Source organism: Oryzias melastigma, linkage group LG11 (genome assembly GCF_002922805.2).
Source record: "Oryzias melastigma strain HK-1 linkage group LG11, ASM292280v2, whole genome shotgun sequence".
In the NCBI taxonomy this organism is placed as follows: Eukaryota; Metazoa; Chordata; class Actinopteri; order Beloniformes; family Adrianichthyidae; genus Oryzias; species Oryzias melastigma.
In genome coordinates, this window is record NC_050522.1 from 3,378,826 (window position 1) to 3,395,241 (window position 16,416).

Consider the following 16,416-nt stretch of genomic DNA (forward strand, 5'->3'; position numbering starts at 1 on the left):
TGATCGTGAGTTCCAGTGTGGTGAACTGCAGCCAGACTCACAATGAGCGATAAAATGTCCGAGGATGGATAATTGAGGCCGGGGGCCAGCCCAGTTTATCCTAATTGGTCTCCTCTGAAGCACAGAAGACAGAGTGTCAGCCAGTATCAAGACTTAAGTATGATATATGCTGTTCCTTCAACCAGCAGGTGAACTATGATGTAGGAGAGTTTAAAAAATAAAAGAAGTGAGCACAAAATCTCTGTGGACCCACGAAGAGACGGAAATCAAACACAAGTCAAACTTTTAACCTCAAGTACAGAAGAGTTAAAGCCCGACAAGTCTTCTCCACAGCAGCTGTGGTGGTTTCAGACTCATGGGGCTGATGCAGAGCAGGCACTGTGTATCAGTAGAGCATCTGCAAAGTGTCTGCAGAGCGTTAAGAGCGTCTGGAGGACATCTACAGTGTCTGCAGGGCAACAGTAGTGGCTCTGCAGCATATCTATAGAATGTCTACAGAGAATCAGTAGAGCATCTGCAGAGCGTCTGCACAGCATCAACAGAGCATCTGCTGAAAAGTCAAAGAGTGTCTGCAGACCATCAGTAGAGACTTTAAAGCATCTGGAGAGTATTTATCCAGCATTAAAAGAGTATGGGGACAGTATTTGCTGAGAGTCTGAAGAGCATCTGTAGAGCATCAGCATTAGCAGAGCATCGGAGCGTCTGTGGAGCATGCTCTCTTATCCCCAGGCTGTGGAGCAGCAAAGACGAGGTCTGCAAACACAGACGAGGGGTGGGGCGGGGTGGGTTACACTCATACAGCAACATGCTCAAAGTCATTGTTATAGTTTCCGTCTTCCACTTTTAGAATTCTAAAAATGTTAGACTACAGTATTTTTATAAAATTAGCTGGAATACGTTCTTGGTTATTAGGGAGTAAAAGATGAGACTCATTGTACACAAAGACAACAATCACAGCCTCCAAAGCAGTCAGAGAGAACTTCTACAGATTTCTGAAACCTCACACAAAAGCTGGAACACAAGCGCTTTCTGCACAGGTGTGTGGAGGAGCAGTTTATTACTGCTGCAGAATCACCTCCACTGTAAATTCTGCCCTCTCAGAATACATAAAAATGTCTACAATCAGACCTTTACGGACTTGGAGGAAGACTCGAGTGTGGCAAACTTCTCAATAGCAAATATAAAACCGCTGAGTTGGATTACTTGTTGAAATTCCTTCTTTAACTTTTTTGTAAAGCAGGAAACAGAAATTGTTTTGTTGTTTGGGCTCTTTTGTTGAGAAGATGTAACAGGTTTTACTGCTGCCTCTGTCTGGCAAAGCTTGTTGGTTGGAGCTTTTTAAACAGAACAAGTCGTTTATTTATATCATCTGTTTATTTATAGATGAAGCTACAAAGCAGGCATTGGTCTAATCAATACTTGCAAGCTTTGATCAAACTGAAACAGAAAGGTCTCTCATTAAAAGTTCCCAAGTTCAAATGCTCACAAACTGAATACTAAACATTTATAAGACAATTACTACTTGCTTTTTTATTTTTTTTTAAATCATGACCTAAAAGATATTCTTGAACTTAACATTTTATTTAAATATTAAAGAGCATTTTTGCAAAAACAAAACTTAATGGCAGAAGAATCTGTGTTTGGCTGAAAACTGGTCTGTTGATTAGATAGTAGTGTTAAAATCTGATGGCGTGTGAAGTCACACGTATGCGGCAAATTCACATCCCAACTGAAAAGTTGTTAAAAGAACAACAACACAATCAGACGTATCGCTTTAATTAGCAGAAACAGCAGAAGTTTGTAATCTCTACTCACAGACCAGACTGCAGTTTATGCAAATAAGTTCATCAGTTTATTAGCACAACATGAGTAACGTGACTGTGTTTATGTATTACAAGGTAAGATAGCATCCGCAAAAACTGCATCCCATAATGCCACTGTAATAGCCACGTTCAGAACTGCTGTTTAGGAGGAAAACGCTTCTTATCTCATTAATTCAGGGTGTGGATTATTGCTCTGCTAATTAAAAGAGGGAAACAGTATCGCTTAAATGACCTCATGAGGGTGGGGGGCTGCGGCCCAGATAAACACAGCAGCGGCGGCAGCAATTGGCGTGTGTGTTCATCAGAATGCACATGCAAACCCACGCTGGCAGCAGGTGAAGTGATGGAGGAGCAGCCTCATATTGATCTGACATTAATATTTATCAGCGCAGTCTGCAGTGAAGTGGTTCAACAATGGGAGGGGGGCAGACAGGAAGGGGTGATGACAGAGTTGGAAAACACAACAAGAGGAGAACCAGAACAACAACCTGAGCAAGAGGAGAAACTGAAGGAAAAGAGGAAGAAGCTCATCAGCTGTTCCTGCTGAACCTGAACTGAGGAAGAGGAGACACTCTGCTTATGTAGAAATGGAGAACAACAACTGGCGGATGTATGGGGGGTCAGAATTTACTGGTATTATGTTGATCACATAAACAATTGAAAAGTTACAGTATGTTAAAGATTTTGTGCTTCCAAAGAGCAGGAGGGGAGGGGTTACTGATGGGGCTTTATGGTGTATGACTGCATGAATGTCCAGCAGGTTCCGAGCGCTCACCATCATTGAGGTCCTGCAGCAGGTTTTCCTGACCGGAGAAGTCCAGCTTGACTCGGATTCTCACCGACAGCGTGATCGATTGGCCAGGCTTCAGAGGCAGTTGACACACGGCTTCCTCCAGATCCCAGCTCAGAAACTCCCCGAAGACTTTTTCTGCAAAAGAGAAACGGTTATCTTCCTGAAGTCTCTCAGATTCAGGCGGAGGGGGGGCTTGTTTGGGTGCAGTCTCCCCAGGAGCGGGGCATGTGCCGGAACCTGCAATGACGTCTTTACTCTGATACTCTGAGTTCTGCCTCCCACCTCTGCTACCTGACAAATGAGTCAGCTGCATCCACTTCAGCCCGCAGCACAGATGGATGACACATCACCTGAATAAAGCATGCGCAGGTGAGCCACTTGTGAGCATGGATGCTGCTGGCAGGACCTTTTCATCACAAGGACACTACAGGAGTGGATTGTAAGGATACTGCAAGAACAACAGTTTACTCATGACTGCCTGATTCAAATCCAAAACCTCGTAAATCCTCTGAGAGGTTGTGTACGTAGGCAGCATTAAATACAGATTCAGTAAATAACACCGGTTTAAATATTCACTCTCAGCTTCCAGTTTCAAATTGAAGCAACAAAAAAAAAACAGAGACGGAGACACCTGCCAGGCAGCCAGAAAACAGTTCAGAACAACAGTCCTGAAAAAAGTCATCCATTTAAATGTTCAACGTTAAACAACCAAAGATGGGGGGTCCTGTTGTAATATTTCAGGCATTATTTTGGCTGCTAACATGACATTATACAGCTGCAGGAGGCTGAACACTTCTGTCCTAACACAGTAAATCATTATTCACCTGCACCCATACAGCGCTGACGCATACGGGGGCTGCAGGTTTTTGGGTTGTAGGGAGTAGGGGCCACATCGTAAAGGGGGTGCAGGTGCAGTCCCCTTAAGGCTCATGCAGCCACCTTCAGGGACACCTTGAGAATGGATTGCACCATTACTGTGGACGTGGCAAGTGTATCGTGAAGTATTAGTAAAGCTAATGGAAGTAACACACACTTATGTCATACGGGTCTGATCAGGTAATCAGCAGCAGATAAGACAGGGTTTCTGGAAAACCAGCAGGAGGCGGCCCTCGAGGCCTGGATTGGACACCCCTGCTCTAGACATTAGTTAGGCTCCATACTGACTTTATGCAAATGCTGCATTCAAGCAGCGTGCAGATAACATGCAAGTGCCTATAAGATGGTAACACAATGATTTTCTAATTTCCTTATTTCTTATAGTCAGGCTGCAGAAAACACGTCATCTGCTACATACACACTCATTTACACAAAATACTACAACATTTGGTTTGTTTCTGCAAGAGTTCGACATTCTTTGCGTATGAACTGTGATCTACAAATAAAGCAGCTTTTCTCACCCCCAGCTGTCATTGCTGCACACATCAACATATGCATCCCTAAAAATGGAGAACCCGTCTAATGACTAATGTTTTCTTCTCCCGGTTGGGTCTCTTCTCATCTTTTATTCATTCAGCTACCACAGACCAGAGATGCAGAAGGCTACAGAGATGCTGTCCCCACTGCTTTCTTTGCAAGCCCACTCTTAGCAGTTGATTACCAAACTGGTTTCAGTGCTGGTTCAGAGCCAGAGTCTGACTTGGTACCAGTTCTTTATTCTGTCACTGACAACGTAACAATGCCAAGGAAGTTTGGAGAGCAGAGACCTGAGAGAAGAACCACTTCACAGCCATCATTGATTCTGTTGTGATCAGGGTTTGGTGTAGTCCTGCTCTGTCTGTGGAAAACAAAGATCTTCTTTTGAAAACCCGAGCGTGACCTGCTGAGCACCGGATCTAATACCAGCATGGATCTTCTTTATGAAGCAGTAGACTGAAGCTGCAGCCTATGAGTTATGTTTGTGCCACCACACTAAGAACAAAAGTCACAGTTTTGAGATCAAAATTCCCTAAATTGAAAACAAAATGTTTAGTTTAAAAAAAAAAACAAAAACAAAAAAACAACGTTCTAAACACAAACTTTTTCAGTTCAATTTTGCTTTCTCCCTATCTTTGATTTTGTGTTCACAACTAAGAATTTAGCTCAATGTTTGTGGAAAAAACAGACAAGAGGCTCTTTTGCCCTCCATCTTCTTTGGCTGAAGAAAAAAAAAAATTAATCATTTTTAAATGATTTGTAATTTTTAAACATTCATTACATTTTATTTAGTCAGATTTACGAATGTATGACTGAGGATCTCCTGAAACAGTATTATAAACTGTGTAGAGCGCAATCTGCGTGATCTATGAATCCTCTGGAGAAAAATATTGGTAAAAACTTTGATTTCCTGTAGGATCCGTTTCTTATAAAATAGATTATAAAGCACATTATCGACTGCTGCACAACCATGTTTTTGATTAGATTAACAGCAGTAGTGAGTGAGAAAAAGAATGATGGCTGAGTAAAGTAAACTTAATGTATAAGCAGAAGAAATAGCATTTTTGACTTTAATGATGATTTATTTTCGAGTCAGCTTGCTTTAACAGATTATCCAGCTTTGCAAAGAATATTTTATTTTTTTAGAATCAAATCAACTTTATTTCTAAAAAGCACTTCTCATACCAGTGAGGCTTGAGGCGCTATACAATTAAAACGACTGATATCTGCTTTTGTAAAAAGTAAAAAAACAAAGTTATTCATGAAAAAAAAAATTTTTTATCTTTTTTTAATGTTTTATACATGGAAAAAACTATTTTTCATTTATAAAAATTTTGATTAATTTATAATGTAACGTCTGGCTGGATGGAGATGAGCAGAGACGGGTTTTTTTCTGCTGCAGAGTTTTTAAACACGCAGGTTGCAACAGTAACTTACATAAATCCTGTTGAATCCTGTTGTAGTTAGGCTTTGCTACTTCTTCTGGGTTCTACTCAAAGAGAAACAGGCCAGAATGCTTGAAGACTGTAGAATTCTGGTCGAACGGCATCGATACAAAGTCCAAATTCCGTGTCCGGTACTAGGCCAGTCGATTTGATAAAATCTCGACCAACCAGCATGAAGCCTCTTGTATGTGAATAGCAGTTTGGTGGCACAAATATCACATTAAACTGAAAGTTGTGAACATAAAAATGAAAGATAGGGAGAAAGCGAAATAACGCATCTGAAAACTTTGGGGTCAAAAATACAAAAATGTATTTTGAAAGTAAAGATTTTGAAAAAAACATTTAATATTTTCATTTGTTGCTTATAAAGTTTTGTTTTTAAGACTGAACATTTTGTTTGCAATTGGGAAGTTTTGGAGGGAGATCGAGAAACAGTGTGGAGAAGGAGGAAGGTCAGACACCAGTTAAATGGTCAGACACAATCACCTCTGCTCTGCAGAGAAAAGTCAGAGGCAGTTTGGATGCAGTTACAGTTGGCTTTCTCTAGAAAACTCAGTATCTCATGTAAAACTGGTGGCTTTTGTTCCTAATGTAAGAGATTTGGGGAAACCCTCTCCACTTAGACGGGTCAAATCCAGCCATCATCTTCACCCTCTTCAGGATCATGGGTGTCACTGCAGGGAAGATTTGTAAAGCCTCATCAGATAATTTGCATGAAGATAAAGATCTGACTATCCATCCATTTTCTGAACCCATTTTATCCCTCACAGGATCACGAGGCTGCTAGAGCCTAACCTGGCTACTGCCGGGTGAAGGCAGGGTACACCCTGGACAGTCTGTCACAGGGAAGATTTGACTGAAGATTTACCAAAAAAAACTCAGCAAAGTTAAAAATAATAAATATAAATGACATCTCAGGTTTTTCCTTTTATGTCTTCTTCTTTCAGACTCACTTCGAGGAGAATCAGAAGAACAGGGTCAGAGCAAAAATCAAATGTATTTCCAACTAAAGTTGATGACATTATGAGTATTATTCCTTAACTAGTGCATATCATTTGTATAAAGCTTTTATTAAGTAACTCTGGTGAAACGCAGGCTAAAACACAGACTCTTGTCCCCTCCCTCTGCATTTGTGGAGGTCTAAAAATATGTCACGAGTGTGAACTGCTGTTAGAGCGGATGTAAATGAGTGAGACTCCCTCATAATAGATTACACCATAGGAAATGAAACAGATGTCTGTGTGCAGGGACAGCTGCTGGAGGTGCACCGCTGCAGCATATGATCACCACTGCTTTAGTGGCACAAATGCTGTTAAAGTTACAGGGTGGTTGTAAATGCTGCAATGGTAGTAAAGCTGAAAAGCTCATGAAAGTTGACCCACAAACATTTATGCAAAACAGATAGAAGCCAAACCCTCTGATGAGATTACAGGAGCAGATGTGGATGAAATGAGCCTCATTGGTACACTCCATACATGCATCTCCAATCCAAACAAGGAGACCCTGCTCCTGCTGCTGCTTCCAGCGCACAGATGGGAATCACAGCAGAGAGATCAGGACTGCTGCACTGGGCTTAGGTCGTTGCCAGATCCCTCCTCCCCTTTTGACTTCACTCAACCAAAACATAAGGATGCAGCTTTAAAGTGGCAAATTCATCATGGAGGACTGCACACGAATGTGCAGTTAACCTTCAAGCACTGCCTTCACGCTCACTTTCATCCGCGCTGATCGTCTCTCAGCCCTCAGAGCTGCCGAGGTGTGAAACTCTTCACACAGAGCACAGATATCAACACCAATGAGAGTTTGGTTATGCTCAGATCTTTAAGGAAATACAAAATAATCTTTAACAAATGTTTAAAGTTGAAGGCAAATTCTCAAACAACTGGTGGCATAAGTAAATCATTCACTTCAATGAAAGTAAAAAAAAACTCGAAATCAGAACATTTATGTTCTCAGCAGATCAATGGGATGAAAGCCTGAAGACAGTGATGGGGGCAAAAATGTCAGTGTTAGCTATTCATTTTTATTCATTTTCCAAAGCTGAGTCAACATTTCTAAATTACCAAGAGCAAAATCTTTTTCTTTTTTTTTTAATGAAAAAGTAAAACCTGAAAAAACCTGTTTGTGAACAGCGCTCAAAGGAGTTTAAGATATGAGGTTTCTTCCTGTGTGGATCTGACATTTGAGCCAGGTCTGAAGGTCCTGTTAAGAGATGGGAGTCCAGAGAAGGTCATCTCTTGGTCGTCTACAGGCTCTGGTGGTAAGCAGCAGAGTATCTGCAGGAAGAGTTACCACAGAGAAAGATTGTGGCATTTGAATGTCAAAACGGGTCGGGCAGCAGCTTCTGCATTCAACACCAAAAGCATTTTAAACTTTTGTGAATCACTGCAAATAACGGCAGCGGAAGTGCAAATCCAATCTCTGGTTTGAGCTGAAGAATCTGCTGCACCACCGCCTGATGGTGAAGCCCTGGAAACATCTGCCCTAACATGGTTCTCGGTCCACCTTCAAAGTTCAACACATCTGCTCTTCCCCGATTTCTTTCAGGATTCCTAAAGCCATCCATGACAAACACAGGAACTACAAAAAACAGTTTGAAGCCTTTGATACCAGAGCTCCAGTGTTTATGATCTTTGATTTACTGTCATTTTTTAATTGTTAACATGATCAACGTAATTCCAGCAGATTCTGATGGAGAAAAACAGCTTGTCGAGCCTGTCATATGTATTTCATTTTTATCTTGTGATGAGCAAAAGAAACAAGATTAACAAACAAAAAAAAAAAACAATGAGAAAAAAAAAACCCAAAACCTGTAAAAAAAAAAATCCTTTTAAATAGTCAAATAATTATTGTGCCAAGAGTGCATCCAGCATGTTCCATTTCTGGGTAAAAGGGTTGAGTTTGAACACTCGCACAGATGGCCTTTAGGAACAAAGTGAAACCCAAATTAAATTTGAAAAAATGTGACATAATCCAGACAGAAGCTGATCTGACATTAAAATGGCCTTCAAAGGTCTCACAGCTGAAATGTGGCACTTAATTGCTTACAGGAGTTCTGTCTTTGTGCTTTAATGATGCTGCAGGAGCGCACAAAAGGACAGAAAAGCCTGACTGCTTTCACCAGAACATACAGAGTAGCCGGCTGCTCACATGGTCAGGACAAACCAGCATCCAAAAGACATTTATGCCATTTTCATTATTAAGCAAACAAAAATAACGAGGCTTCATGTTCACAGAATTCTGCTTAATATGCCAAATCTTTTCATAAATTCCTTTAATGTGTGGTGGTGTACTCAAAGTAAACTGAGAGCATCCACAAATAAACTGTAGAAAAAATACATCTGTTCCTGTGGGAGGCCAAGAACTTTCATAACACTGACCCTGAAAGTAACCCAGCTTTTATTATACACTGACACCAAGACCAATACAAATGTGTATTTGTTTAAGATTTATTTGAACTGACCCATATCATTCTCATCAGTTCCTCCAGAAGGAGGAAAATGGAACAAAGTCATTCAGAGGTGTCAAAACTAACAGCAACGCAGGACAGTTTAACTCATGAGTAAGAACGTGAAGATCTTTCCAGTTGGTGCACTTCTGAGAAAAAAAGCAACTAAACCTCTGCATCCCAGACTCCACAGGCCTCAGTTAGCATGGAAGAAAAAACTAAAATTCCCTAATGAGAAGTTTGGCTGATGATTGAAATCCATGTCTGAATAAGCATAAGATTTGTGACCAGATCCAAATACGCTGCAATGATCATGATGTCGAAACAAATATATGCTACTATGAAAGAAAAAGGAAAACATAAAAACAGAGAGAATAAAGCAGATACGCGTTCATCTGACTATCATCTCTGAGGAAACTCCCGCAGCTCCTCACCACACAAAATTTACCCAGCAGACCTTCTAAAACTTCTTCATAACTCGTAATTCTTCAGATTCACTCTGTGGTAGCTTATTTTACTCCAAACACAAAGATCTTACAGCATCTCCTCTCGTTGTCTTCATTCTCAAAGACGTGATCAACACCAGACTTCATTTGTGAGTGACGACAGACTTATGCTCCTCATTTATGCTCCAGGAAGACAAAGGCTCGGAAATCTGCTGGGCCTGATGGGATCAGCTCCAGGCTCCTTAAGTCCTGCGCAGACGAACTGTGTGGAGTTATGGAGCATGTCTTCAACCTGAGCCTCAAGCTGGGGTTGTACCACAGCTCTGGAAGACCTCTTGTGTGGTACCTGTGCCCAAAACACCGCAGCCCAAAGACCTGAGCAGCTACAGACCGGTGGCTTTGATATCCCACCTGATGAAGACACTGGAGAGGCTGGTCCTGAGACACCTCCTCTCCACAGCGGGCCCCTCCATGGACCCCCTGCAGTTTGCCTACAGGCCCAACGTTGGAGTGGAGGATGCTTTCATCTTCCTGCTACATCAAGCTCTCTCTAACCTGGAGAAGACCGGCAGTACTGTGAGAATCATGTTCTTTGATTTTTCCAGTGCTTTCAACACCGTCAAGCCGACGATCCTGAAGGACAAACTGGAGGACACAGGGGTGGACCATCTGCTGCCAGGATGGATCCAGGACTACCTCACCAACCGTCCCCAGTTCGTGAGAGCCTGGTCACCAGCAGCACCAGTGTCCCTCAGGGGACTGTCCTTTCCCCCTTCCTTTTCACCCTCTACACGCCTGACTTCACACACAACACGGATGGCTGCGTGCTGCAGAAGTTCTCTGACAACTTCTGCAGCTCCTTCTGGTCTCATTAGGGACGACAACGACGTGGAGTACAGAGAACTGACGCAGAACTTTGTGGACTGGTGTCAGCTAAACCACCTCCTGATCAACGCGAGGAAAACCAAGGAGATGGTGGTGGTGGATTTCTGCAGACAACACTCTGCTACCCCTCCACCGGTGAACATCCAGGGAATGGACATTGAGCAGGTGGACTCCTACAAGTACCTGGGTGTTCACCTCAACAACAAACTGGACTGGACTCACAACACAGACGCACTGTACAGGAAGGGTCAGAGCAGGCTCTATCTCCTGAGGAGACTGCGGTCCTTTGGAGTGAGAGGGCCACTCCTGAAGACCTTCTACGACTCTGTGGTGTCATCAGTCATCCTGTACGGTGTGGTCTGCTGGAACAGCAGCATCACAGAGAGGGACAGGAAGAAGCTGGGCAGAGTCATCAGGAAGTCCAGCTCTGTCCTGGGCTGCTCTCTGGACTCAGTGCGGGAGGTGGGTGACAGGAGGCTCCTACAGAAACTGACATCCATGCTGGACAATGAGTCCCACCCCATCCAGGACACTCTGTCTGCCCTGGAGAGCAGCTTCAGTGGAAGGCTGCTCCACCCTTGGTGTGTGAAGGAGAGATTCAGGAGATCTTTCCTTCCTGCGGCTGTCAGACTGTACAACCAACAATTCGGATCACCATAAGCAATATCTATAGATCTGTGTACAGCACTATTTATTATTTTAATTATTGACCACTAGACTGTGCAATAATTGTGTATACCTGTACATACTACACCTAACTGGTCAATAACAGTCAAAATGTTTACTGTTCAGCTCTTCTTACAATGCATAGGGTATCCCATCACTTTAGCTCTGTATATGTATATTTTATTTTATTTTTATTTTTTATCCTCACTTATTCTGACTACCTGTACTGTTGCATATTGCAATTTCCCCACTGTGGGACTAATAGAGATTTTCTTAATCTTAATCTTAATCATTTTCAAGAAAACCAGAGCTCAAGTAAGTTCAGAGAACCAGCATAGGAAACCAGGTCTGGATCAGGTCAGGGAAAAAAAATCTGGATCAGATCAGGACCAGATCTGGATCAGATCAGGACCAGCTCTGGATCAGATCAAGACCAGATTTGAATCAGATGAGGACCAGAACTGGATGAGGTTAGGCAAAATCTGGATCAGTTCAAGACCAGATCTGAATCAGGTCAGGGCCAGATCTGGATTAAATCAGGACCAGAAATGAGTCAGATTAGGACCAGAAATTGGTCAGATCAGGACCAGATCTGAATAAAATCAGGACTTGGTGTGGATAAAGTTCAACAAAATCCGGATCAGGTCAGGACCAGGTCTTGATCAGGTTAGACCAAAATCTGGATCAGATCAAGACCAGATCTGAATAAGATCAGGACTAGATCTGGATCAGATCAGGACTACCTCTGGATCAGATAAGGACCAGATCTGGATCAGGTCAAGGCAAAATATGGATCAGATCAAGACCAGATCTGAATAAGATCAGGACAAGATCTGGATCAGATTAGGACTGCCTCTGGATCTGATTAGGACCAGATCTGAATCAGATCAGGGCCAGATCTGGATCAGGTCAAGACCAGATCTGAATCAGATCAGGACCAGATCTGGATCAGGTCAGGACCAGGTCTGGATCAGGTTAGGGCAAAATTAGTACCAGATCCAGATCAGGTCAGGGCAAAGTCTTCATCAGATCAAGACCAGCTCTGGATCAGTTCAAGACCAGATCTGGATCAGATCCAGACCAGGCCTGGATCAGGTCAGGGGAAAACCTGGATCAGATCCAGACCAAATCTGGATCAGATCAGGACCAGCTCTGGATCAGATCAAGACCAGATTTGAATCAGATGAGGACCAGAACTGGATGAGGTTAGGCAAAATCTGGATCAGTTCAAGACCAGATCTGAATCAGGTCAGGGCCAGATCTGGATTAAATCAGGACCAGAAATGAGTCAGATTAGGACCAGAAATTGGTCAGATCAGGACCAGATCTGAATAAAATCAGGACTTGGTCTGGATAAAGTTCGATAAAATCTGGATCAGATCAAGACCAGATCTAAATCGGATCAGGACCCGAGAGCCGGATCAAGTTAGGGCAAAATCTGGATCAGTTCAGGACCAGAACTGGATGAGGTCAAGGCAAAATTTGAATCAGATCAAGACCAGATCTAAATCAGATCAGGACCAGATCCGGATCAGGTCAGGACCAGGTCTTGATCAGGTTAGACCAAAATCTGGATCAGATCAAGACCAGATCTGAATCAGTTCAAGACCAGATCTGGATCAGATCCGGACCAGGCCTGGATCAGGTCAGGGGAAAACCTGGATCAGACCAGACCAAATCTGGATCAGATCAGGACCAGACTTGTAGTTTGTATTTTATAGGACTAAGGATCGTTTTAACCATGTATTTAAATCCATGCATGAATGAACGGCCCACTGTTCCAATGCAAGTTCCAAAATAGCACAGATTATGATGAGTAAATCCCAGCTCTGGCTTTTTAAAATTAAAATCCTGGCTATAGGTAGGCATCAGGCAGCTGTTTCAAACTCAAAGACCAACTTTTCCCTCGCTGTTACTGAAACAAAAGCATTTTGTCAGTCTGCTCATGCAATCCGGCTCCTTTTGCTTCTTCATCCAGCTTTAAAAATAATCTGTCCTTGAAGGGAAAACTATATTTGCAACATAAATCATTTCCAACAACAGTTCAACTTCAAAGGGAGTGCTTAAAATGCAGAGACAAACTTGTGCATTGGAAAGTGGCCAGCAGGGAGTAGACTGACAGAATCCCTGTGGTTCAAACGGGGAGTCGGTTAGAGATGAGCAGCTTTAAGTTCACACTATTTTAATAAGAGCCTTGTAATGTTTGCCATTGACAGGCCAGCTCCCATACACCCCAACAAGACTTCTGCACTGAGATACCAAAGCTGTAAGACAAATGTGGAGAAAACTGTCAGAAGTCAAGACTTCTCACCAATGATGATGGTGAGCACCAATGAGTCTCCCTATTTCTGCAGGTGTCTGCATCCGACTCCAGATGCATTCACTCCCTGCACAAAAACAGATGCTCTTTACAAAAAACACCCGACAGCCTTATTAACTCCGCCCACTTCTACATTATGCTGAAAATGGGCGGGACATGGGCAAATAACTATTTTTGTGTCCACCCATCACTCCACCCACCTATCAATGATGGTGATCACTTAACACACTTATACTAACAGACTGATCAAAAGCACACAATAAGGTATCATGTTGTATTTCCTACAAAAGCTTTTTTCATGAATACATTTAAAAATGCGACTGAAATAAATCTGTTTTGTCCGATGCTCTGGTGTTGGTGCCAACAAAAAAAACAGTCTTTCTATGCTTAAAAGCTATTGATGCGGATTAGATGACAAACAATTGTTTGAAATGAGTCTGCTATTTGAAATTTGTATGCTCATTATCGCAAATGTCTGATCGTCACATAACAGCAACTCAATGCATCTAGACATGGTCAAGAGGATCTGCTGCAGTTCAAACTGAGCATCAGAATGAGGAAGAAAGGAGATTGAAGTGACTTTGAATGTGGCGTGGTTGTTGGTTCCAGACAGTGTGGTTTGAGGATTTCAGAAACTGATGATCTACTGGGATTTTCACCCACAACCATCTCTAGAGTTTACAGAGAATGGTCAGAAAAAGAGAAAATATCCAGAGAGCTGCAGTTCTGTGGGTGAAATGTCTTGTTGATGTCAGAGGAGAATGACCAGACCGGTTCCAGCTCATAGAAATACAACAGGAACTCAAATAATCACTGTTTTTTTCCAAGATTTGAAAATAATTCAGCTTGCGTGCACTCTGACCATTCCATGTATAATATGTTACCCAGTGCACTGGATACAACCGAGGTCTGCAGAATAACATCTCTCTGTACACACAACAACCTTAATGCAGATGAACTAGAGCGGGTATCACTGCTGTCAGCTAAGAACAAGAAACTTGAGTCTACAGTTCACACAGACTTACCAAAACTGGACAATAGAAGATGGAAAACGTTGTCTGGTCTGATGAGTCTCTATTTCTGCTACATTCAGATGGTAACATCATCAACATGAAAACATGGATCCATCCTGCTTTGTATCAGCGGTTCAGACTGGTGGTGTTCTGGTTTAGGGCATATCTTCTTGGCACACTTTGGACCCCTCAGTACCAACTGATCATGGTTCCAACCCCACAGTCTACCTGAGTATTGTTCTGACCATGTCCATCCCTTTATGACCACAGAGTACCATCTTCTGATGCTACTTCCAGCAGGATAAGACTCCATGTCATAAACTGGAATCATCTCAGACTGGTTTCTAGAACAATGAGTTCACTGGACTCTAATGACCTCCACACTCACCAGAACCCAATAGAACCTTTGGGATGTGGAGGAACAGGAGATTATCATCATGGATGTTCGGCAGACAAATGTGCAGCAACTGTGATGCTGTCATGTTGACATGGACCAAACTCTGAGGAATGCTTTTAGTACTTTATAGAATCTATGCCATCAAGGATTAAGGCAGTTCTGAAGGAACAAGGGGTCCAACCCGGTACTGGCAAGATGGACCAGATGAAGCTGCCAGTGAGTGTAAATGTTATTGTCTAAACACTTTCCAATCAAATATTGTAAAATTAAACTGGTTCCAGTCCAAAACCAAGTAGATATTCTTTTACTCGACTCCTCAGTAGTCTGAACGTCTGTGTACAACGGAGTAGGATTGACCCCCCCACCCCACCAACCCCCATTAGTATAGTGCTAAATTTTAAATGTCAACTAAGACTTCAAAAACTTCTTAGCTTAGAATTTTTTGTTTAAAACATACATAAGTTCTGATGTTTACAGATTTTTGTTTAATCTCTACACATTTGATCTTTTGCTATAAAACAAATGATGATTGTTCTATAATTTTATGATTCTTAAAAAAAGAGACAAAAATGTACCACTTGGAGCTGCATTTTTGGACAGGTCATTGCGGAATTATCGTGTAAAATAACCAAAAATGTATTTGTTCAAAAAAGAATTTAAAAAAGATTGGTACCAAGCACTGCAGCAGAAAACAGTTTTAAAGATAAAATACTAGAACAAATTGTAATTGAGGAAAAAAAAAAGCCCAGACTATAAGCATTAAAGTTTTACATATTAGCTTTATAACGGTGTAAACTTTGTCGGGAAGCAGACCTCTTCAGAAAAGTTTCAATTCAAAATGTGACATTAAAGATCACTTTTTGGATGGACATCACAGCCCCAAAGACTGCACCGGTTTCATCATCCCCAGTCTGTGATCTTGATTTCTCGTGGCCTGCTGATCATCAGAAATAGTTTTTTTTCTCTTGAGGAGAGGATCACAGATGAGGTAATGGTACAGTGGAGCTTCTGAGGCATCAAGGGGCATGACACTCACAGCTCCATCAATGCTTCACTTTTCCACTTATGACTGCAGAAAACCCTGTCAGCTCGTCCTGGAGATGTCTGCACTTCAGACACAACAGGAAAAGCAAGCGTGGAGATCTGAGCTGCTGTTGAACACACCGAGTCCCTGAGGTTTGAAAAATGAGGAGAAGCTGTGAAAACACCAAAGGCTTTCACCACTGCATCCCCAGGAGAAGTTGTGGTTGCCGTGTGTTTATTTTTCATCTATTTTTGCCAATTATGTCCATTTACTGTTAAGAAGGATGAATGAGGAGATAGCTACAGCGGCAAACACAGTCACTGCAGGATTCATTATGCTTACCTTTGCTGCTGTTGATCTTGGAAGTGAGCTCCAGAGTCTCGATGTCTATGGAGCCGATGTTCTCCAAGGTGATGGTGAGCTGCTGAGACTCCCCATTGAAAAGCTGGACGGACACGGAGCTGGGCAGCTCCTCTTTGGACATGGGCTGAGAGCTGTGAGTCGACCTGGTCCAGAATGGACAGAGAAGAAGAGTCGTGTCCACATTTAGCATCCAAGATCCAGAAGTCATTTTAATCTTTGACGTCCTCAAAAGAAAGTTTGGAGTTCATGTCTAATAAAGGTCAGCAGTCAGTTAAAGTTTTAGCAGAGAGAATTTGGTTGCCAAAGGTTAAAAAATCTATGTTTATGCTCAGAGACTGTCACACATGAAGGGGGGAGTATTATGGTGCTACAGGGTCCAG

The 16,416-nt window shown here is 42.3% G+C and overlaps 1 protein-coding gene across 4 annotated transcripts in view; it reads right to left on the reverse strand.

Annotated features, from left to right (window-relative positions):
- The window catches only part of trappc9 (trafficking protein particle complex 9), a 192,281-nt gene that overhangs the window by 125,871 nt on the left and 49,994 nt on the right, over positions 1-16,416 (reverse strand). For 3 of the 4 annotated variants that reach the window (XM_024257959.1, XM_024257956.1, XM_024257957.1), the window contains 2 exons: positions 16,016-16,179; positions 2,599-2,751 (listed from right to left, as the gene is read on the reverse strand). In XM_024257959.1, coding sequence (XP_024113727.1) covers positions 2,599-2,751; positions 16,016-16,179 — 317 coding nt within the window. The remainder of the gene's footprint in view (positions 1-2,598; positions 2,752-16,015; positions 16,180-16,416) is intronic. The other variant, XM_024257960.1, reaches the window with a different exon arrangement.